Source organism: Poecilia latipinna, unplaced genomic scaffold (genome assembly GCF_001443285.1).
Source record: "Poecilia latipinna isolate Pla-1442-1.1 unplaced genomic scaffold, P_latipinna-1.0 Scaffold1726, whole genome shotgun sequence".
NCBI lineage: Eukaryota > Metazoa > Chordata > Actinopteri > Cyprinodontiformes > Poeciliidae > Poecilia > Poecilia latipinna.
The window spans coordinates 7859-30903 of record NW_015114342.1 but is presented as its reverse complement, the minus strand read 5'-3'; the positions used below and the strand labels follow the sequence as shown (position 1 = coordinate 30903).

The window sequence follows — 23045 nt, the reverse complement described above, 5'->3', positions numbered from 1 at the left end:
TATTTTGGTAGAAGGAGCTTGTTCTTTAGATAGATGGAGTTAAATTATGAAAAATGCTGCCACTACATCCTGCTAATGACATCATATCTATGGTCAAACATGGAGGTGGCAGTATCATGCTTTATCATGCAGGGAAATGGAAGCTGATTATAGGAGTTTCTATAAGCATGTGTAATTTTTCTTAGAGTTCACAAATATGTATTAATTTGTGTTGGTTTATCAGATAAAATCCTAATAAAACACTTTAAAGTTTGAGGTTATAATGTGATAAAATGGGACTAAGTAAAATTTTAAGATATTATTTACTTTAAAAAGCTCCTAAATCTCACTGTAAAGTTATTTGTGAGTTAGTTTTGTCTTATTTCAAGTGTACAAAAATATTTTCACTACAAACTAGACAAAAAAAAACTTGGTTAAAGTTTGTGATTTTCAGATGGAGTCTGACCTTTACTGCAAAGTAAAGATAAACAATCTGACACTGGTAGTTTTAGAGTTTAAATGTGATTTTTGACAAGACAACATAATGTTATTCATAAGCAGTAAAAAAGAAATGCTAACCTTGCGTCTTTTCTGTCACTGGATTGGTCGTCTTGTTATCATTTTCTTCCTCTGAAGCTTTGGGGAGTTTGACGCTGCTGATTCCATCGTCTTCGTTCGCTGTGGATCACAAACCAGAAAATATCCAAATTACATAACCTGAATCTGATTTAAGCCATTTTAATACAATCTAGTAAAGTTAATCAATAAGCAATAATTGAAATAATCGCCACCTAATTTATTAAAGTCAATAATCATTAACTGAAATACAGACTCAAAATAAGAACATTTCCCTTTTTTACAGCCAAAACTGTACAAAAATATTTACATTTAAGATTAAAAAGGAAAATTAATTTGTCTGAAAATAAACGGCATAATTTTAGTTTTATCTGGAAAAAAAAGTTAAATCTCCTATTGAGCACCTTTTGTTATCCAATTAATCAATAAACTCAAAATATTGCCAGCCGATCAGCTTTACACTGTATTGATGTTAAGTCAGAGTTTTTCATATTTTTTATCTACAGGTGCATTTTTGCTGCAAATGATCAAATGTTCACTAAAAAAATGCTGTTGTTGGAGACAACTCTCTTTTCTTATCTAAAAGAGTTGAATCACTTGTTTATTAGCATTTTTAATATTGCATAAAATAGGATTAAGTGGTTAAAAATCTTCTGAATGTGACAATTTGTTAAATCCAAGTAGTTATGAGAATAATCAATAAAATGCTTGATTACTGGAATAATCGTTAGCTGGAGCCCTAATGTAATGAGTGTTTTAATTTGAACTGTAATCCAACAAATTTCCTTTTTTAGTAGATGATTAAACATAACAGTGAAACTATTAAACTGTTTATTTACAATTAAACTACATTTCTATAGCATTTTTTTCACATTTTTACGTCAAACTTTAAAGCACTGAGTTATTGTCTGGATAGTTACTCTCTGATTTCCCTGTCGTACCCGTGACTCTTTCTGCAGGGCTGGCGCTCCTGGATCCAGCCTGGTTCTGGTTTTGGTCCTGATCCTGACTCTGACTGGACTCAATCTGAGCCTTCAGCAGCTCCAGAGCCTCGGCCAGGTCGTTCCGGGTCCGGACAATGCACTTCCAGGTGGATCCGTCCAGATCGTCCTGCTCCTCCGTGTAGAGCCGGATGTTCTGCTCCTGGTCCAGCTGGAGCCAGTACATCAGGCCCTGCTGGTCCCGACCGACGGGCTGCAGACGCATCTTCTCGGGGTCCTCGTCGTTGACCACCATCTTGAACTTCAGGTTGTCATCAAACTGACACTCACACAGATACTAAGGGATGAAAAGCAGGTGGAAGAATACGGTACATATTTAACCATGTATACTTGAGACTTTAAGGTAGGACTTAACGATTAATCACGATTAATTGATTATTCAAATAATAATCAACTAATTTGGTAACTGTTTAATCATTAACTGAAGTGTACAGACTCAAAATAAGGCAATTTGCAGAAAAAACAACCCATGAAAAGCAGCAATTAAACCAAAACTGCACAAACAATAAGTACATTTTGCAATTAGGATGAAAAAAATCTGTCCCACCCAGAACTCCTCTGATAGTTTTAGCTTAACTTGGTTCGAATTCTGTAAAAAAAAATCTAATTTCCTATTCAATTATTCATTGGATAATCTAAAAAATAATCAACAGATCAGCCCTACACGCTATCGATGTTTAGTTTTCACGTTTTTTTCACAGCAGACACATACTCTGCAGCAAATGATCAATCGTTTACTAAAATGCTATATTATTGCATTTTAGGCTACAAAACACTTATTTTCTTATTTAAGAAAGGAAATGAATTTCTTATATTAATCTTTTAATGCATAATAAAATCTAAATGAAAAATCAGCAGAATGTGGCAATTTATTTTAGTTGATTAATCGTCAAGATAACTGACCGATAATTTATTGACAGATTAATCGATAACTAAAATAATCTACTTTAAAGGACTGTAAAAACATCTCACCTTGAGGATGCTCGACTTGCACTCCATCGACATCTCCTGGTAACCTTTCTGCTCCAACTCCCAGGCCCATGTGCTGTTCAGCTCCTGGCAAACCTAAACAACACAACAACAAGTCAGTTATGTCTGAACTGAATCACAAAATCCCACCAAGTATTTTAATCAAGTTTATACTGTAAATAAATATCTTGATACTCTTGAAATAAGACAAATTACAAATTACAAGTAGCTTTTCAGGAAGATACAAGAACTTCTTTAAAGTGAACAATTCTTGAATATCAATAAAAAGTAGAGCTGAGACGATTAATCGGATTGAACGTGATTAATCGGTTATTGAAATAATTGTCAACTAATTTGGTAATAAATTAATAGTTAGCTGAAGTAAATAGTCTGAAAAAGGCAGTTTTTCTGAACACCATCAGATAATAATTAGACTGGAACTATACAAAAATATGTACATTTTCCATTTAAGAAAAAAAACAACTTCTTTGTAAATATTTTCTACCCAAAGCTCCTCAAGAGGCACAATTTTAATTTCACCTCGTTCAAATTCTGTAAAAAATAAAAATATCTCCCATCTCACCTTTTCCTGTCCACTCATTAATAATTAACCCAAAAAACTGCATTGGTGTTAAGTCAAGCAGAAAGAGATTTTCACATGTTGATGTCAGAAGTGTTTATTAGCTGCAGATGCATCCTTTGCTATAAATGGTCAAGCATTCACTAAAGGATGATGTTATTGTATTTTGGGCAATAGTTTATTTTCTTACTTTATAAATAAATTAAATTGTTTGTATTTTTAAGTTTTTATCTGAGTAATCACCAGAGTATTTGATTACTAAAATAACTGTCAGTTGCAGCCCTGATACAAAGTACATCTTGTTTTCTGTGTTTTATCTAGTTTGGAGAAGAGTAACTTTTGCGGTGATTCCCACACAGTTAACACAAACTGTCTGGTGACATCAGAAAGGAGTTCAATGAAAACACATGAGCGATCTTCCTACCTTAGCCAGGTATTTTTCCCAGCGGTCGGTGGTCACGGACCTCCCCAGCTTTCTGAGCAGCTTCACATGGAGCTCCACCAACGGTTTAGGAACTGCAAAGCAAACACAAGAAAAGAAACTGCTTAAAATCTGCTGAACATGAAAAAACTTCTGCTAAGTGCTAACAAAATGTTGTTGTTTTTTTCATTTTATGAATAAATATAGCAAAATATAAGTATAGGATTTGAGGCAAGTATGAGTTAAAATAGAGTTGTTTCTTTCCACTGTTACCACAAGCTTGCACAGAACAAGAGATTGCTGAAAACTCAGTGTCTCCAAGCTGTTGCTTTGGTGTTATAAGATAGATTTTAAAGCAACTGACAGAATTTGATCGCAATGTTTTATAACTAGTCAAATTGTAAAGAATGCAATCTAAATTTTTAATTTTTCATGAGACTGGATTCGTCTGATTTCCTATTTCTGTATTTTAATACAATCTGATTGTCTTGTAAAGATGATATTGTTTTTGGGCACTATTTTAATAAAATGAATTGATGTGGAAACCACTTATCATTTCACAGTTAGTAAGCTACAAGTGGCTTCTCTTTAACGGGACAAACTGCAGACAATCCTGAGCAGATACCACACTAACTAACCAGTTATTATCAGTTTGTTATATGTCTACAAATTAATAAAGAATAATCAATCAGTTTTAATAGCATTTTTCAGCATGTGTTTTCCCCTTTCTTAAATGCTATTAAGCCATGTTATTTTTACTCAAGGTTATCAGAATCCTAGAATAACGTGCTGCTCCGTGTCTACTGCTACATCTAATAAGGACAGGATTTGTTACTTTATATCCAATGTTTTCAAGAACCACCACTGGTATTTACCTGCTTTCAATTGTACTCAGAGTGATCTATGATGAAGAGGGTTTGTAAGCAAGTTTTGACTACTTACTAAGAAAATATTACTCAAAATAATTGTAATTTAGAGATAAAAAAAAAAAAAGCCGAAACAAAACAATGGAGCATATTTACACCCCCCAATGAAACACCAAACCAAGAGACAGAGACCTAAAATTAAATGCTGGTGGCTATTAAAGCTTCTTTTCATCCGACTCTAAAGTGGAAACTTGTACGCATTCAATTACTAAACTAACATATTTGCATATAAAAGCTATCTATGCATTTATTGTGCGGAGATATACTGAAATACAAGCTGCCAGAAGTGCTAATATACTATTTATTACAGAAGCTAACAATGAATTTGACTTCAGGTGAGCTCCTGGTTTATTAATGGATAAAAGGTTTGTTGTTGTTGTTTCTATCTTTTGTGACAAAACAACATACAATAATAATAATAATAATAATAAGCCCAGATACTGCTTTGTTCTGTTTTGAAACATCTTGACAGTTTGGTAACTTAGAAACCTCATTGTTTAGTGATGTGGTGCTTAATTTGAAATGTTTGAGAATCACTGATTTACATAATTATCACTCTAAAGGTTAGAATACATCAGAATCTGAATCAACTTTTACTGGACAAGAATGCGTGCAAGATTATGACTTCGGTTTTTAAGCGCTCACAGTGTCCAAAATATAAATATTTCGAAATTATGAAAAATAAAATAAGGAAAACATATGTGAAAACACATGTACATATGTGAAGCTGTTTTATGCTTTTTGATTTGCTTATTACAGGTTATACTAAATTATTATCACATGTTTTGTTGTTTAGTTTATTTTGAGATTTCTTTAGAATAAATATTTGTATTATTTGTCTTTAGATTAATGTTATTATACATAGATCTACTATTCTTACGTTGACAGTAATAATAACAAAAGGTACAATGTTACAACGTTCCTTAAAAACAAAAGAATTAAACAAAATAAAACTAAAAGGCTACTATGGGTGGTCTGTTGTGAGGATGTCACGGAACATTTAAAATGTCAGGAAATTCCAGTTTTCTCTAATGACACGCTAACCCGTAGTCTAATTTCTCAGTTTATTAGCTTAGATTACGAGCCAAAACTATTAGGTCGAACATCCACATGTATGTATGACTCTTAATAAGGACTTTCTAACTAACTGTGGTGTTGTAAAACAGCTACAAACCTCTAAAAACGCATTTTGCAAATATTCGACAGAAATCCAGCTAGCTTGCTAGCCAGAGGTTAGTGCGCAGGCGCAAATTGACTGCCACTTTACCTCTCTTCCAGAAAATAACATCCAATGTTCCGAACGAACATGGCTCTTTAGGGTCTGACAGCCACAATAAAATGCCGACCGCGGTGCGCTGTTGCCCCGCAACACACCGGGAACGGTTGTTTTCATGTGGTTCAACTGCCTGCGAGACAAGGCCGGTGAAAAATTACACCTGACAAGGCTCCGGAGCTAACCGGTTGGCTGTGTGTGGTCACTCGGCGGAGCTGCATCATGGCTCCCAGTCCAACTTTAATAGATCAATCTGTCGGTTCTGACAACATTATCCTCAGCTCCTCACTAAATGGACCGAGAAAAACATGGCGCCACATGTTGTGCTCCCTAGTGTGCCCGTTTCCCCCCCAAAGTTTAACCTGAACGACACCTCACAAAACTCGGGGTAAAACTGTCAGACTACCCTGGAAAACTGGCTTCGACCCGGGCCATCCCTGGTAAATAACGGTCCCGTTAAACGCTAAAGGTCCAGCGGTGACGCTGCTCAGTCGGGTTCAGAGACAATACCACATTTTCCAACGGAGTCCAACAACATCACGATGATGAAGGTACCAGTGGTGGTACTGGCCCCTTCGCCTTCCAGTGTCGCAGCTTCCCACCACTTCTTTCTGCCAACCGCTACCGAGCGCTCACCTGCCGTCGTGTCACGCAGATACCTCTCCATCTGCGGGAAAGTCAGCTCAGGGAGGTCTAACGCTGCTCCGTAGCGCTCCAGAAACGAACATACCTCCGCGAAGCTCGGGCAAAGCGGCGGGCCGGAGCTTCTCACCACCGCCGGAGCAGCCATCTTTCCAGGCGGAGAGAGAAATGTGAGGGGAGGGTTCGCCACTCGGATGCGACTGTGCGCGAATGAAATGAATGGAAAGGCAATGGAGGATCTACCGGTGTAAAACTACACAACGGAGATCAAAAGAACTTCCGGAATGTACTTTCAAAATAACACCATCTAGGTGGATAAAATAAAATAAAAAATAATATTTAACAGTATTTCCGAACCTACATCAAACAGTAAATTAAAAATTAATAAAGATCAAGCAAGTATGATAGAAAAGAAGGCATAAAAATGGGAAAATTTGATAACTCAAAACAAGGGATTGATCTTGTTTCGCTATTGTGGTTGTTGTTTTGAGATTTCTTGCTGTGAAAAAGTGCAAACTGTCAAGGTAAAATGTTTTTAACAAAACGAGCTAATCCAACAACATCGTTACAAAACCAAAAAGCACAGTTTCCGAACCACTACGACAAAAATATGTACGTTAAAATAAAGCAGTTATGACAGGAAATGAAATATAACCTGAACAACCTTATTGTAAAATTGGTATACAGATCAGGAGAAATTTACTGGGCATGGATTATTTTTTATGATAATTTAAAATGTTTTGTTCTAAGAAAATATATCCAATGATCAATTGTTGAATTTTTTTATCTTCTTACACAAAAACACATATGTTTGGTTGATTTAAATTAAAACCACAATTACTTCATTAATTTTAGGCTTTGTTACTGCTTTTAAACTCTAAACAATACTCCGTTATTTTATTTTTCTTGAAGTAACCGTAACAAATTAGAGGTACTTTTTGGAGCTTTATTTCTAAATCCAACTTCGACACTTCCGGGAATCGCGTAGTGATTTTTTTCCAACTTGATTGAGGCTCAGAGAAGTTTGGGAGGACCACAGAGGGCACAGCGAGAATGCCCAGAATTCATCGCGACTGACTAACATCAACAACAAAATGGTTTTGGTTTTCATTCCTCAGATATTTCCACTCGGAACTTAGTGGCCCCACATGTTCACTGATTCACTTTACATCCTGTTGTACGTGTGGACAGCGCATGAAAATGCATTTACGGAATATTTCCAGTTAAACTCTAAAGCCAGATGTTGGCATGTTTTAAGGACAGGCAGTCTCTCTGCCTAACATGATGCTACCTTAAGGGACTGTAAGAAATATAAATACAGAGAAAGACATCCAAATTTTTGCTTCTACTACTAATTAATTATGATTACCGAGTTAAATTATTTTAAAAAGGCGGATATTAGTACTTCATTTATTCGAGTTTATGGAAAATCATTGCAGCTGAAATTTAGCTTGTCTTGGTTTTTATTCATATTATTCATATTATTAGTATTCATATTATTCATATTATTCATATTATTCATATTATTATTATTATTATTATTATTATTATTATTAGTTTTATTTTTTATTTTTTTTTACCAAACTTAATTTTATTCTTTGTTTTATCATTTGTCTACCTGTGAGGTTGTGATTGTTGTAAAGCACTTTGGTCAGAGATGATGTTGTAAATGTGCTACATAAATAAACTTTGACTTGATGTGAATTTGAAGGAATTAATTTGAGGCTTTTCTCTGCAGCTTTTATAGTTATAACTTTGAATTGCCTTGTCGCTGAAAATGTGCTATATAAATAAAATTACCTTGCCTTACCCTAAAAGTTAAGAGCTAATGATAATTTCTTAATTATCAGCTCTTAATCAAGAAATTAATTTATATTTAATCAATTAATTTCTTCACAAAATTTTAGTGCATAGTTAATTTTTGTCGGTCATTTTTATTCTTGAATCTTAATCTTCAGTGATTCATAAGTTTTAATAATAATTATATCGACTGTTATTATTGTTGACATTTGTTCACAAGTTAAAACCTGGTTTCTAAATTAGCTTAGATAACATTGAAATAAAATTATTAGATGAATTATATAATTTTCATTTTTGCTTTAACTATTGTGTTTTTTTGTTGTTGTTGTTTTTATTAATCAATCAATTAAATATTTGTTTATTTTTCTCTTGTAAAAGAAAAATAATTCTTTTGTAATTTGTAGTTCAAATTATAAATTACAGAGTCGCATTAAACGCGTCATAGTGACGTCAAATAGATATTTTCGGTGTGTCCGTGAACGCAGCTGCTGTATAAGACTGGCGGAAGGAGTCCGCAGCCTTACAGGAAGACGGTGATTTCGAAAGTTATTGTTGTTCCTTTTCAAGAGCGCCGTGCTGCTACATTGCTCTGTCCTGGAAAACTAATTAATCTAACTTTTTGAAGCGACCGGCTTCTGAAAACCACAACAATGATTATTTAATCATTATAAGACACGCAGTATATTGGTAAGTTTTTTTTTAAATAATTTCTTTTTTTTAAATCACAAAGTTGTATGACATTGGATTAGTGAGTATAGTTCCAACGTGCAAACCAGGCCTTTGTCTTAAAACGTTATTTTTTATAAGTATATATATAAAGAAATAATATTTTACATGTATTTTTTAAATGTGCTTCTTACTACAGACATTTCATGTGAACAAGGCAGCCTGTTGATGCTTCAGTCACGGGTTGTTTTTAGCCTGGACTCATGTTTCACCACTTAACCCCGTTAAATTACTTAACTGGAATATTATTGAGGGAAACCACTGGCCACTCTTGGGACTAAATAGTTGGGGTTTTTTATGTTTTCTTGGAGGAGCCCTCCCTTCTTTTCTTCTGACAGCTGCAGGTGAGAAAATAAACCTGTTTTTCACCATAGCTTCAAATTAAACATATTTTTTATGGATATTAGTGTCTAAAGAAGGATAAAATAGAGATGCATAAACTGTTATCTTCATCACACATTTTTATATGGATTTATAAATGTCTGATGAGAACTGTCAATTAGTTTTAGTGCTTAAACCATACATTCATTTATCACCTTCTGCCCATCTGAGGTCAGTTATTACAGAAACTGGTCCAGGTAAGAAACCCATAAAAATAAAATCCTATATAAAAAGTATGAAAATTTTTTTTTTGTAGTTTTGAGACTGTATCTTTTTAAAATGAACACAGGATGTCTTTTATTTTTGCACAATTCAGACCAAACTTTAGGAATATTGTGGTGAGAAACTGGCCGGTGTGGCTTTATCAGTCACACACAGCCAGACATATGATCCTAAAGTGTAAACATTTTAGGAACTATGCGTAAGCTTTAAGAAAACAAATACAGAATTTTACAAATGTTGATATGCTCCACCTGCCAATTATCTAACATGTTATCTAACTACTGACATAAGAGGAATACACTGCAAAAACACAAAATCTTACCAAGTATTTTTGTCACATATCTAGTGTGAATATCTTAGTGTACTTTAAATAAGACAAAACTAATTTATTTAGATTAGCTCCTACATCTTTTCATCAGAATGTAGGAGCTTATTTCAAGTCAATGATGAGTAATAACTTAATAACCGGCAGATTAATTTTTAGCAGTACATTTTTTCCCATAAGTAAAATAATCTGCCAGTGTGACTAGAATGTTTTACATCATTATAAAGGAATTACTGACTTGGCATAAGCTAAAAAGTTGCTTGTAAGTTTTGTCCCATTTCAAGTATACCAAGATATAAGATGTATTCAGTGTAAATCTAGAAGGAATTCGTTCAGCCGTCTGGATCATGACGAATTGGATGTTTTCTGTGCAGATAAATTCAGAGAGGAGAGATGGCCATCGCTCACGTTGCTACAGAGTATGTGTTCAGCGACTTTCGGCTGAAGGAGCCAAACCAGGCTCGGTACCAGAACATCCGAACGGAGCTGGCCGCAGACAAGATGGTGACCTGCGTGGCTGTGGGGCTGCCCCTCCTCTTCATCTCCCTGGCCTTCGCTCAGGAGGTCTCAGTTGGTGAGTCAGACCACAGCTAATCCGGTAAAAATCCAGATTATCTGCTTCTGGTCGGGCAAAATGAAGAATCATCAGCTGATCTGTCTTAGATTCAGCTGAAGAAATGGGAACAAATTGTGTCTTTATGACATTCGGCTTGTAACAAATAGTTTAAAAAAAAATCTGATTTTGAGTTTTAGGATTTTTTTAGGCATAAAAATGGTAAAGATTTATGAATACATTGATATAAATATGGCTGAAAACATATCACAATATAAGTGTTTCATATCAGTCGATATTGATTTATTTTTGTTTTAAAATACTGATAACTGTTGGTGTGACTTTAACTCATCCACAGTTTTCACTTCACACTGTTATTTCTTATTTTTAAGCAGTTATTGGTTAAGTAGTTACTACCGAGGAACTGTCTTTTTTTGACTACATCTCCCAGAATGCTGTGCAGTTCTGGATTGGAGTTCAGTGAATATATTTAATATTCTCTCCAGTGTATTCTCTATTGATACTGATCACGTGTCTATAGTGATCAGTTATTGATTTATCGTCCAGCCGTAGATATCAATTAAGGGTGAGCATTTATTGTATCGTTTATCATTTCTAAAAAAAATTATAAGAATTTTGATTCATTTTTACCACAATAAATTTCAGTTAAATATATTTAAAAATAAAGAAATAACGGTATTACTGTAAATGTTATTTTTGCCGTTTTCTCCACAGTTTGTTTCATAAAAGCATCAATAAATACCAGTAAATTTGAATGTATAATTAAATGTAGTTACTGTGTGCAGTTTAGTGATATAAATCACTTTTTTTAAGCTGGAATTTTTACTTTTATTTTCAAGAACAATAATTGTGTTTGTGGTGCTATGATGATGCGCCACGCAGTCACAGACATACAGTTACCTAAGAAATAAACAATAGCTGTTTGTTTTGTTTGTTTTTTTTACTATAATTTTTTTATCATTACTACCTCAAAATATCACAATAAAATTCTAGGCCCATATCGCCACCCCTGATGTTGATATTTGTTTTGGAGTAGATATTTAAGTGTATTTATTTCCAAGAGATGTAGTCTAAATTTTTGTATTTTTTTTTATTTCAGGTACTCAGATAAGTTGTTTTTCTCCCACCAACTTCTCCTGGAAACAGGCAGGTTATGTGGATTCGTACTGCTGGGCGGCTGTTCACAATTACTCTCTGGTTCTGGGGCTGCACAAGGTAAACACACACACACACACACACACACACACACACACACACGTTTAAAATGTCTCCATCTAGCCTTGCGCCATTAAATTGGGTTGGATGTTTATGTCAGAGACCAAAACAAAAGTAGCCCATAACTAAAAGTCTGAAAAGTGTGGCATGTTTTTTTTTTGTGCACAGCAAAAACAAAATCTTACCAAGTATTTTTGTCTAGTTTCTTGTGGAAATATCTTTGCACACTTGAAAAAAAAAACAAAAAAACTGACTTGCATGCAACTGTAACTTAGTTCTAGTTCAACTAGCAGATTATTTCACGTAGGGGGAAAATGTCTTGTAAGTTAAATAATCTGCCAGTGGGACTAGTGCTCTTGGAAAAATAAATATTATGTAATTAATTACTTGAAACAAGCTCCTATTTCTGGCTAAAAAGTTACTTTTAAGTTAGTTTTGTCTTATTTCAAGCGTAATAAGATGTTTGCACTAACAACTAAACCAAAATACTAGGTAATATTTTGTATTTGAGCAGTGTTTGTTTTAAGGGGCAGTATTATGTGTTTTCCAAATAGCACAATCAAATAACTCTTCCCAACAAACTTGTACACAACATTTTACAGATTTATGGTTTAAAAAAAAAGTTATTTCATTTCAAATAAATGTGCTCTAAGTTGGGTTGATATCCTCTAATTCAAATAAAAACATTGAGGTTTTTGGGTTTTCAAAATGTAAAACATTTCAAATTGTTTGAATATTTTACTCGTACTATAAGATCTCACATCAGGTTGTATAATTTGCACATCTGAAAGCAGTGACTTCATTCAGCTTTTGTTGTGTTAATTCACAGGTGTGTCAGAAAAGTTTTCTAATAACATGCATTAAGACAGGAGGTGTGTCTGTCTGTTCACATTCCTGTTTGTTCTTACTGGTGTCATCAGGAATTTCTATTTATATTAAAACGTGTTCAGGCTGAACATGTTTATGCAATGTTTTAATTTACATTTTACTCATACGCTAAGCTTCTTTTTTTAACTGGTTTGCACTTTAGTCTCACTGCTTTACGTTTGGAGTCTATAACAAATGCCAGTTTATTTCTTCAGTATTTAAGTTTGTTTTTTTTAACATTAGGAGACAGTTTAGAGTGATTTGTGATGTAAAAGTAGAGCGGAGGCTGTCGGTTCTGGACGCTGCCGTCCAGCGCTATTCCCTAACTTAAAACCTTTTCTGCGTTTTTTCCCCCGTTTGTGTCTCATACTTCAAATAAATACCACAGAACATTTAAATAAAAAATAGGAAAAGGTAATAACACTTTACTCCAGTTTCAGTGAAGAGAGAGATTCTTCATTCATTTGGTTATTAATCTGAATTTTTTTTAAAATGGCAGATTTTTCTGTTTGTTTATAGGATATTATAAATAATATACACAAAACATTTTATTGCTTAAAATAAAACAGTGTTACTTTTGTGAACCCCAGATCATTTGTAATAAAGAATGAACCTGCAGCTAAATAAATGTTAATATGTGAAAAACTATGCAACTAATTAAACTAAGCAAAAGGTGCTTCATAGATTTATTTTTTTATATAAAATTTAAGCTGAGTGAAGCTAAACCAGCTGGTAGTCGAGTTCTGGGTAGAGCATATTTTCCATCTTAAATGTAAAATTTTTCACACAGTTTTGGTTTAATTACTCCTTTGAGTGTGTTGTTACAGCCGCAAATGACCTTTTATTGAGTCTGTATGCTGCAGTTAGCGATTAATTGATCAAAGTTAATTCAATTATCAATTAATCTGATTAATGTCTCAGCCCCAGTGCATTCATTAGCATTAAATGTAAAAATTTTGGTGATAATATTCAGGATCGTATGATCAGCATGTGTCATCAAGCTGCTTCTGATGAAACTAGAAAATTGTCCGTTAGTGGAAATTCGACCGAATACAACGGTTGGCAGTTTCCTCTTCAGGCCATCCTCTGTCCCCTCGACATGAGGTTGGGTCGTCTGTGGGTCAAACTTTCTGCTCGACTGAAGCCGGTCACCGTTAACCCTTCCTGTTCACCCCGTCTCTCCAGTTCTTCCCCTACATCCTGCTGCTGGTGGCGGTGCTGATGTACTCCCCCGCCTTGTTCTGGAGGTTTTCCGCAGCGCCGCTCCTGCAGTCGGACCTCGCCTTCATCATGGAGGAGCTGGATCGGTGCTACAACCGCGCCGTCACTCTGGCCAAACGCTTGGCGACCTCCGGACTGCAGACCTCAGACAGGTACGCTCCGGGATCACACCCTCACTACAAAACACTTTACTTCTAACTCTATAACATAAGAGGAATCGTAATAAATTGCACCATTTAATATTAAACAAAGCTATTGTTTAGAAATCTATGCAAAAAAAAAAAACATACTTGCTGTGTGAAAAGCATACACATCTACACTGAAAAAACAAGTATTTTTGGTCTAGTTTCTTGTTTAATTATCTTAATACATTTGCAAATAAGACAAAACTAACTTACGAATAACTTTTCAGCAACATAGAGGAGCTTGGTTTATGTCAATAACTCCTTAATATTGATGAAAAGAACTAGTTCCACTGGAAGATTATTTCATTTCTTTCAACAAGAGATTTCTCCATCTTATAAGTGAAATAATTTGGAAGTAGAACTTTTTTAATCAATATTATTGACTTGAAACAATCTTCAGTATCTTGCAAGTTAGTTGGTTTTTTTTTTAGTAAAAACCTTCCACTTGTCGAAAATTAATTCATAACTTGTTATATTCTTTAAATTACATCACTTTTGTAGTTCTCAAATCTTGAGACCTGCCAGTTTTAAGCTGCTTTAAGTGAATATTTGTGACTTTATCTTCCACAGACAAGAACTGATTCATTAAACTAAACATTTATTGTATTGTTTAGAAGTGAGTGAGAGTTTAAGATAAGGTAATAAATGTTAATGATCTGCAGAGGACAACAATGAAACGTTTTTCTGCATCAGCGTATTGTAGATTAATAAGAGGGAGTAAATTCCCACCAAAAAACAAACAAACTCTAAAACAAAAGACATTTCTGAGTTAGAAAAGTGGAAAAATTAACAGAAATAATTAATCTCAGAAAAACTTGGAAATTTCAAAAGTCGAACAATTTTGATTTTTGAAACAATTTTTTTTTTTCTGGACATTTCTGAGACTAATCTCAAAATTTCTGTTTCCTTATTTTTTGTGTGTTGCTTTTTTGTTTATCTACAACGGTCCTAATATCCCGCTGTATTTTTCAGTGTAAATAATTTATTTAAATCTCTCCCCGCTCTCTGGCCAGCGACCTCACGGAGGGTTGCTTCAACTACCCGCTGGTGGAGAAGTTCCTGATGACCAAGCGCCGCTCCCGGGTGCTGCTGTCCTACTACCTGCTGTGCCGCGGCCTGACTCTGGTCACGCTGCTCTGTGCCTGCCTCTACCTGGGCTACTACCTCCACCTGGCCTCCATCATTGACCAGTTCGACTGCCTGCTGCGGGTCGGCCTGCTCGTCAACGACACCAGCATCCCAGAGAGGGTTCAGTGTAAGCTCATCGCTGTGGGAGTCTTCTCTCTGCTCAGGTAACTTTGCATCTGCAGTAGGGATGCAGACGGCTAAAACTACGTGTGAACGGACATTATTAATTTTAATTAATCGTGTCAATTAATGGTTTATTAGTTAATTAACTGATTATTTCCGCTTGGTTTTAGTATTGTAGTTTGGCCTCCAATCAGAAGAGGGCGCCTTCATCCTTAGGCAGAGCCATAGATGAACAAAGATAGCACATATACAAATAGTTATTCGATTTTTAAAGAAAACTAAATTGTTTCATAGTATTTGATCATTTGTAGTAGATGTAAATGTTGTGAATGTATATACATATACAGATAAAGAGATGGATATATATTTATGTAGATATATATCTACATAAATCGTCACAAACCGCACTCCATACCACTAGGTGGCGGCAATGGTGCTGTAAGTTTTTTGCCATCCGCCAATAAAACTAAGAAGAAGAACACAGATGGCGGTGATGGCGGGGTCACTGAAAAGCTAGAACGGGGAAGAGAAACGGTCCAAACAGAGTCCGGTGTGGTTCTGTTTTAAAATATAAAAACTCAGCAGCCTCCTTAAGTTAAGTTTCACTTTAATAGCGCTTCATTCAGCTGAGCTGCGGAGTAACATCAAGTTCTCAACAGTAAACTACCGATTTAATGCTGTGAAGGGGAAGGTGTGATAACAAAAGTAGAGTGGATGCAAAAATAAAAAATGTGTAATCCAATCAATTTTTAAATCATACATTTTAAGTTAACTGCGTAAATAAAGTCCGTTTTTCAATAATTGTTGAAGAATACAAGTTGAAATAAGTTATGTAAATCAATAGTTTGTATCAGCAACAAGTAAGTTCAGAGTGCTTTCCATCATATACATACACACACACACACACACACACACACACACACACAGCCAACAATTGTGAAGTGCTATTATCGTTATTTAAATGTTATTTGCCATGCTAATCTTTCTGCCTGGCTTCCAGTCTGCGTTGCTCATCAAGTTTTACTAACATGAACTGAAAATGTTTCTGTAAGAGAACCGCCCAGCAGGGAAACCCAAGAACTGTGAAGATTAAATAAAACTTACTGTGATAAATATAAAATATTACATATTTTCTTATTCTGATAATCAAATGACAGATTTATAAATCAGATTACCTGATAAATTTTTCCAACTAAACTCAGAAGGAACGAGGAAGGATTTATGCTAAGCAAATGAAATGTAAAAGTTTGGGAACCTCAGCAGGTTTATAACCAAATCTTTGTCTTTCTTCATTGTCTGTGTTTGTATCCAGTGCTGTCAACCTGGCCATGTTCATCGCTCTCATCCCGGTGGTGATATACGCCAGCCTCCGCCCGCTCTTCTGCCAGGGATACGCCCTCTTCCTGGAGACCTACCAGTCGCTTCCCACCGTGAGCGTCCTGCCCGCTCCCGGCGGCCAATGGGACGACCTCTCTCTGTACCTGCTCTACCTGGAGGAGAACCTTAGCGAGCTGAAGTCATACAAGTACATGAAGGTGTGTTTGCTTCCTGTACAGATTAGAGATCAGACCCTGGGTCAGACGGGCTGCGGGCGAACAACACTAGATGGAAAACTCTAAAGCCATTTTACATTTTTAGCTCTGGTTTTCTAGATAAAGTGACATCTGTGCTGTTTTTAGGAACAATTTAAATAAACTGAATATTAAATCAGTAACAGTGAAGATGCCCCTCCAGCATCTTGAAATCAAAAGAAATTGATTCTATGTTTGTGCAGCAAAGACCTTCATTTGTGCCACTAAACCTGCCACAATAAAATAATTAATCACTTGATAAATAAAAATATAATTGAACATTATCTGCAGTAATTTCATCTACAGATATATCATAATTTCATTTATGATTTCAGTTGTTTTTTTTTAATTTATTGTATTTGGTTGACCAAATATTGGTGGAATATTTAAAATATTCTCCAGATCCAGTGTTAACTGTCATTACTGCACCATTTTCAATAATACTATTCGACAATAATACAACAATATTATTAGAATCATTTCTGGGACAATTTATCATTCAGCAAAATGTGTCATTGTGACAGGTCTGTGTGCCACTGTCATTTTAAAAATATAAAAAAACAGAGGTCAGAGGTCAATCAGACACCCACATTTACAAAATTAAAACAAAATTGGTGTTTGATTCAACTCTGCTACAGTTGTGCAGCAAAAATGTCGACTGTATTCCCTTCCATTTGTTTAGAAGATATTACTTTATTTTGTTTTTTTATGGAAAAAAAAAAGTTTTATTTTGTTAGGTTGACCTCTGGAAACATTTATTACCTTTAACACGATGGCAGCACAAATGAACATTTTGCACCACAAACTTTTGACACCGTTTTTGTTTGATTTGAAGAAAGCAGTGGGATTTAACTTCACTAGGGTCCAAATATATTGTGATAAACAATATCAGTCAATAGATAATACATCCGATAGGCTGTTCAATAATTTCAATGAACCTCGATCCAGAACTGCACAGCATTCTGGGCAATGTAGGCAGAGGAAAGATTTTAGCTGCTGAATTTCTTATGGCTAGGTAGGCGGAATCAGCTAACTCACTCACTCTTTGGTTACCTAGCAACTCACTCACTCTTTGGTTACCTAGCAACATCCTCCCTACTTGCGCAGCAGCAGTTTTAGGTTTTGCCACTGTGCCTAATGACTGCTTAAAAATAAAAAAGATTGAGATGGAGTGATAGGAGAAAACAGCTTGAGAGGAAACTTATGGATAAAGCAAGAGTTGGTCCATATTCAAGATATTTAAAACAAAAAACAACTCATCAATTATCGACTTGTATGAACTGCTCATTAATTAAAATCTTGTCATCTTTTGTAACTCGTCTGTTTTCCCTCTGCAGGTGTTGGAGATGTTGAAGAAGCGAGGCGAGTGTGCCGGAGAAAACTTTGACACCGTGGGGCTGCTGCAGACGCTCTGCCTGGTGAAGATGGACACTGTGGATGGGAAGAAAGCCCCGGAACCTGAAGCCAAACCGGACGGAGGTTTGGCTTCAGGATCCGGACCTGTCGCCAACGACAACGAACCTGCAAAAAACAATGTCAGCCGACCGAACAACACCAAGACGGAAACGGAGATGCAAGGTGAACGCTGGATCAGACCTGTCAAGCTTAGGACATAAGAATACTGGAAATCTGCTGACGCAGCATGATAGTCAGTTATAGCAAATAATTGATCAATTATAATCTATAAGTGCTTAGATTAGATTTTTGTAAACAGTTTAAAATGACAGTTGTAGTCTAATTTCTGTCTTTACATGCTAAATTTAGAATAAACAATTTCCATTTTATGCATTTCTTAAAATAAAAACAATTGATAGATAAAATTGGACAGGTGATAATGAGATGGCTTTATTATCAATGTGTGATCAATATTTTAAAGGCATTATAACAACAAGATAAAAAGATGTTTAATAAATAAATATGCAGCCAGACTAAAGTAGTGATGAATGTGGGTCATTTTGACTTGATCATGTTTTGTTTTTTGTTTTGTTTTTCCCAGAGCTCCGTCCATTGCTGCCAGGAATCGATGAGACAGGAAGCAAAACTGGAGAGGGCGGGACTCTTCGTCAGCGAGTGATGTGATTGGCTGGAGCTCTTTACTCTGATGGATCTACAAAGACGCTCTGAATGTCTGGATTCACCAACACGGAGCTGACTTTACTTTTTCTTTAATTCTTGAACACACTTGAAACTGAAACAAACAAAAAAGGACAAACTTGTTTGCTTTGATTTCATGATTTCACTGTTTTCTTAAACTTTGATTGTATTTCAGATGTAGTGGGTTAAAAAAAAGAAAATCACTACAAAACCAAAAATGACTCCAGCTTTTCCCCTCGATCGAGCCGACGTCGGAGGGGCTGCACTGACAGCAGAGCTGCAGAATGTTGCTTGAAATGAAATCATCTCAGTCCGAGTTGAACAGTTTACAGACTCCTTTTGTGAGGACAGCTGCTGCGCCTGAATACGATTATTATTCAGGCTTCATCCGAGTTATTGTTTGAATCTGTACTGCAGATTTAATCTCTCATTACAAATTTGAGGCTTCGATTGCATCATCTCACCTCTAATGCCGGTGTTACTAATTTCCCTGAGGAGAAACTGAATGTAAAATCTGCTCACTGGATTTTCTGTTAAATGGTACAAAAACAGAAAAAAACTGAACATGCTTGATGCATCTATGTCTGTTTGGGATCGCTTAGTTTTCATGAGATGGTCGATCACATTTCAGGATACTTTAATATAGGAATTGCACAATGTTTGTTTTATGCTTTTTTTCCCAGGTTTTTAATGCTCATGACTTTCAAAAGAATAATTTCAATCTCTACGTTGATTTTTCCTGCTGAAGTAGTGGATAGTTTTCTCAAATTTTATATTATTATTTTAGAGGTACAGCTGCATGAAGCTTTTGTATTAGGGAGAGATTTTCCAGTTCAACAAGGTACAGTCTGTTCATTTTTATCTCATTTTAATTTTGTCGTCTCAGGAACAAACATCTGACTTCAGTTTTTACTTTATATCGAGTCCGTTTTGCTCACGAAATGGCTTTAATATCCAGTGTTTTCTTCTTGATAACGTTTTTGTTGAAAATTGTTTTCTGGCTGATGTTGACAGTGTTTTTGTGAAGAGGGGTAGTTGTAGCGTTTTGTAGTATTAAAGCAGAACTTTGGTGTTTTTATTTTGTGATGAATAAAGATGGAATCCTGTTCTTACAGCTGAACGTTTGGATATGCTTAATTTATTATGTTACGTTTACTAAGTGGCCTGGGTCGCATTCAAAAAACATCCGACCTGTGATGTTCGGACTGTCATGAAAAGATCAAATACAAGTCGCATTAAGCCAAAAAATTAAAATTAAAATCAGAAGCTGAACTTGGCTTCTGATTCGGAAAACCTGTTGAGTTTAAAACATGGATTGGTAATATTGTTTTTTGGCAATTATTTCAACATTTTCAAGGTTTAGCAGCAACTTTTGACCCAAGTTTAGACGGTGGTGTAGGCTCCGCGGCACCATGTTTGACTCCTGGTGTTTTTAATTTAAGGTTGTTCTCATCTGCTGCGCTAAAAACGCGATTAATGCAACTTAATCCTGTTTTCTAAAGGATGATTCCATCTAATTGTTCACCACCTTGAGCATTTTAATTCTGTTTATAAACTAACATACTTACACTTTTTATCCAGTTTGTTTTACACCAATTGCAGCGTATTTAAAACCAAGTGTGATTTGTGAAACTTGAATAAAGTTTAGTTCTTTTTCTGCATTGAGACCACATTAGAAACTCTCCAGCTCCAAAACTGCAACACAAACACTTTTCAAACCTGGTCTACATGATTCACTACTAATTGTAAAACATACTAAATCTAATGTTTTCTAACACTTTTCAAACCACATTATTCCACACTGGTGGCTGATTCATTCAAACAAGGTGTGCGAGTTGTGAAACCTGTCTAATTTGTAGAAAATAAAAATGTTATAAAGTGCCCATATTAGTTATTTTTTTTTGCATCCAGACCACATTAGAAACAATCTAGCATACCCAGACTCTTCAAACCTGGACTAGATTATTCTACATTAATTTATTCAAACAAAGTGTGTGATTTTTGATACCTAACGTCAAATGAGGTTCTCAGCCCGGGTACCATGTCCTCTCTGGAGAAAATGGATCTTGAAGACTCTGGATACTACGGTAGCATCTTCTGGAAAATCACAAGGGACGAAATGGAGCAAGATTATTAGAAACAGACTAGATACTATGATGCAGTGGTGACTTGACTCTACCCAGAAAGATTCATAATCAGCTAGAGAGGTGTTTCATCCCAGCTAATTAATCCTCAGATAATTAAGTTATTGCAGACAGGTGTGAAGTCTGCGTCAGGTTGACCACGTCCTCCAGCAGAGATCCTTTGTTCAGAAAGGAGTCTCACAAGCGCACAAAAACACACACCCAAACATGACTTTTATGGTTACACCCCACTGAAACAAAAAAATAAATAAATGTTAATTGATACTTGATAAATGATTACTGTACTGAAAACAACTCAACTGGATGTTTATAAACAAATACTATACTCAAAATTAAATTTGAGTATTTTCACCTGGTATGACGTTGAAAAAGATGTTAAATACAGAGCGGATCGTACATAGCTTAATAAGAAAGGTCTCACAAATCAAACTTGGTTTTAATATTCTGCTTTAATGTCTAACCTGACTGTTGTAGTTTTGGATTAGGAACTTCTCTATCCTGGTCTGGATGAAAAAAAAAACAAAAAAAAAAAAAAAAACAGAAATCGCCCTTTATTGAAGTTTCACAAATCAAATAAAGGTTTTCCTCTTCTGGTCAGCAGGTGGCAGCATCATAAAGGAAATCTGAAAAACAAGGAACAGGAAGTGATTGTCCTGTGAGTTTTAAAAATATGTTTTAAAGTGTTTTTTTTTTAATTCTTCGTTCTGACTTTATGGTGCTCATTAAAGCGTTCAAATTAAAGGTTTTACATATTTTCAAACAATATGACCTTTGATGGGTTGTTTATGCTTTGGAGAAGAGTTAAAAAAGAAATAAACTGTTAGCTGAGAGTTAGCATTTTAGCTATGCTCATGCGCTGTTGCATTGTGGGTAATCAAACAGTATTTTAATAATTAGATCTCATCATTTTCCTGGTTTGTGTTCTGTTTATTAAATAGTTGCTCGTAATAGGCGGATGGTTATTTGATTCATAATGTCCCTGTTTGGTTACTAGGGCTTTACTAGAAGTTAAAAACTGTAAAAATGTGTCAGTTGTTTGCTAGCGTTAGCTAGGCTAACAGCATTGCATTGTGGGTAATCAAACGTTATTTTAGACATTATATTTAACATTTTTCCTGGTTTATTTAACCAAGTTATCCCAGAATGTTTTAGCTCGTGTAATAGTGGTCTCCTGCCTTTTATTTTTTAGCTAACAATGTGTCAGCACCGTGAGTCATGTGGGTATGCCTGCGAAAGACATCCCGGCGAGAGAGAAGAGCAACTCATACTTACCTGGCAGGGGAGATACCATGATCATGAAGGTGGTTCACCCAGGGTGAGGCTCAGCCATTGCACTCCGGTTGTGCTGACCCCTGCGAATTCCCCAAATGTGGGAATCTCGACTGCATAATTTCTGGTAGTGGGGGACTGCGTTCGCGCTCTCCCCTGATTCACTGTTAATATGAAAAATAATCTTACTTGTCTGAGCAGATGTGCGTTTATAATGGAAGATTATCAGATCTCACTTCTAAAACATGGAAAAAGCTTTAGATAGACTCTTTGCTTTGCATTAAATAATTTATGAAAAAGGAGCTCTCCAACCGATGTTTTCTGTTATTTTTTAAAATCACATTTTAAGGAGAAACTGGAGCTATAATCATCGAAATACTTAAATACAGCACTTTTATAAATAAAACGGCAATAAATTGCACTATATATAGCTATATATTGCTAGGTTTCAGACACGTGACCTGGATGACGCGCGAAATTCAGATGGCCCCGATTTCTCCGGTTAATGGATCACAGCGAGTACCATAATGGGCTGGAACAGACGAGGTACCTCGAGAAAATACATGTATATTTAGGATATGATCCGTATTGTATCAGTAAAAAAGACTTATCATTTTGAGGAGTCGAGGAGATCCACATAACTCACCATCTGGAGCTGCAGACTTCATATTATATGACGTCCCAGATGAAAGGTTTCAGAAGCCTGGAGCATAAAATTATTTTGTTTAAGGTAGGGTCAACCATTTAGGATCAAAAGAAGCATTACATGGCTGTTTCTGCGGGTGAGTAGTGAGTTGTACTATTTTAAGTAATTAGTCTATAATAATGCTATT

At 35.4% G+C, this 23045-nt stretch overlaps 2 protein-coding genes across 4 annotated transcripts in view; one reads left to right on the top strand and one right to left on the bottom strand.

Annotated features, from left to right (window-relative positions):
- rsf1a (remodeling and spacing factor 1a) overlaps positions 1-6629 on the bottom strand; it is a 22405-nt gene extending 15776 nt beyond the window's left edge. For both annotated transcript variants that reach the window (XM_015060567.1, XM_015060568.1), the window contains exons 1-5: positions 6362-6629; positions 3530-3621; positions 2529-2621; positions 1497-1833; positions 559-657 (exon numbers count right to left, since the gene is read on the bottom strand). In XM_015060567.1, the coding sequence (XP_014916053.1) occupies positions 559-657; positions 1497-1833; positions 2529-2621; positions 3530-3621; positions 6362-6515 (775 nt within the window). In that variant the 5' untranslated portion in view covers positions 6516-6629. The remainder of the gene's footprint in view (positions 1-558; positions 658-1496; positions 1834-2528; positions 2622-3529; positions 3622-6361) is intronic.
- A 2038-nt stretch (positions 6630-8667) lies between these two features.
- LOC106964842 (pannexin-1-like) lies at positions 8668-19919 on the top strand. Of its 2 annotated transcripts, XM_015060578.1 has the most exons (9): positions 8668-8854; positions 9033-9237; positions 10196-10395; positions 11495-11610; positions 13663-13850; positions 14897-15175; positions 16447-16669; positions 18043-18283; positions 18702-19919. In XM_015060578.1, exons 3-9 carry the CDS (start codon positions 10215-10217, stop codon positions 18782-18784), a joined length of 1311 nt encoding a protein of 436 aa, XP_014916064.1. In that variant the 5' UTR covers positions 8668-8854; positions 9033-9237; positions 10196-10214; the 3' UTR covers positions 18785-19919. The 2 variants fall into 2 exon arrangements, with proteins under 2 accessions (XP_014916064.1, XP_014916063.1); XM_015060577.1 differs by lacking the exon at positions 9033-9237.
- Positions 19920-23045: the final 3126 nt, after the last annotated feature.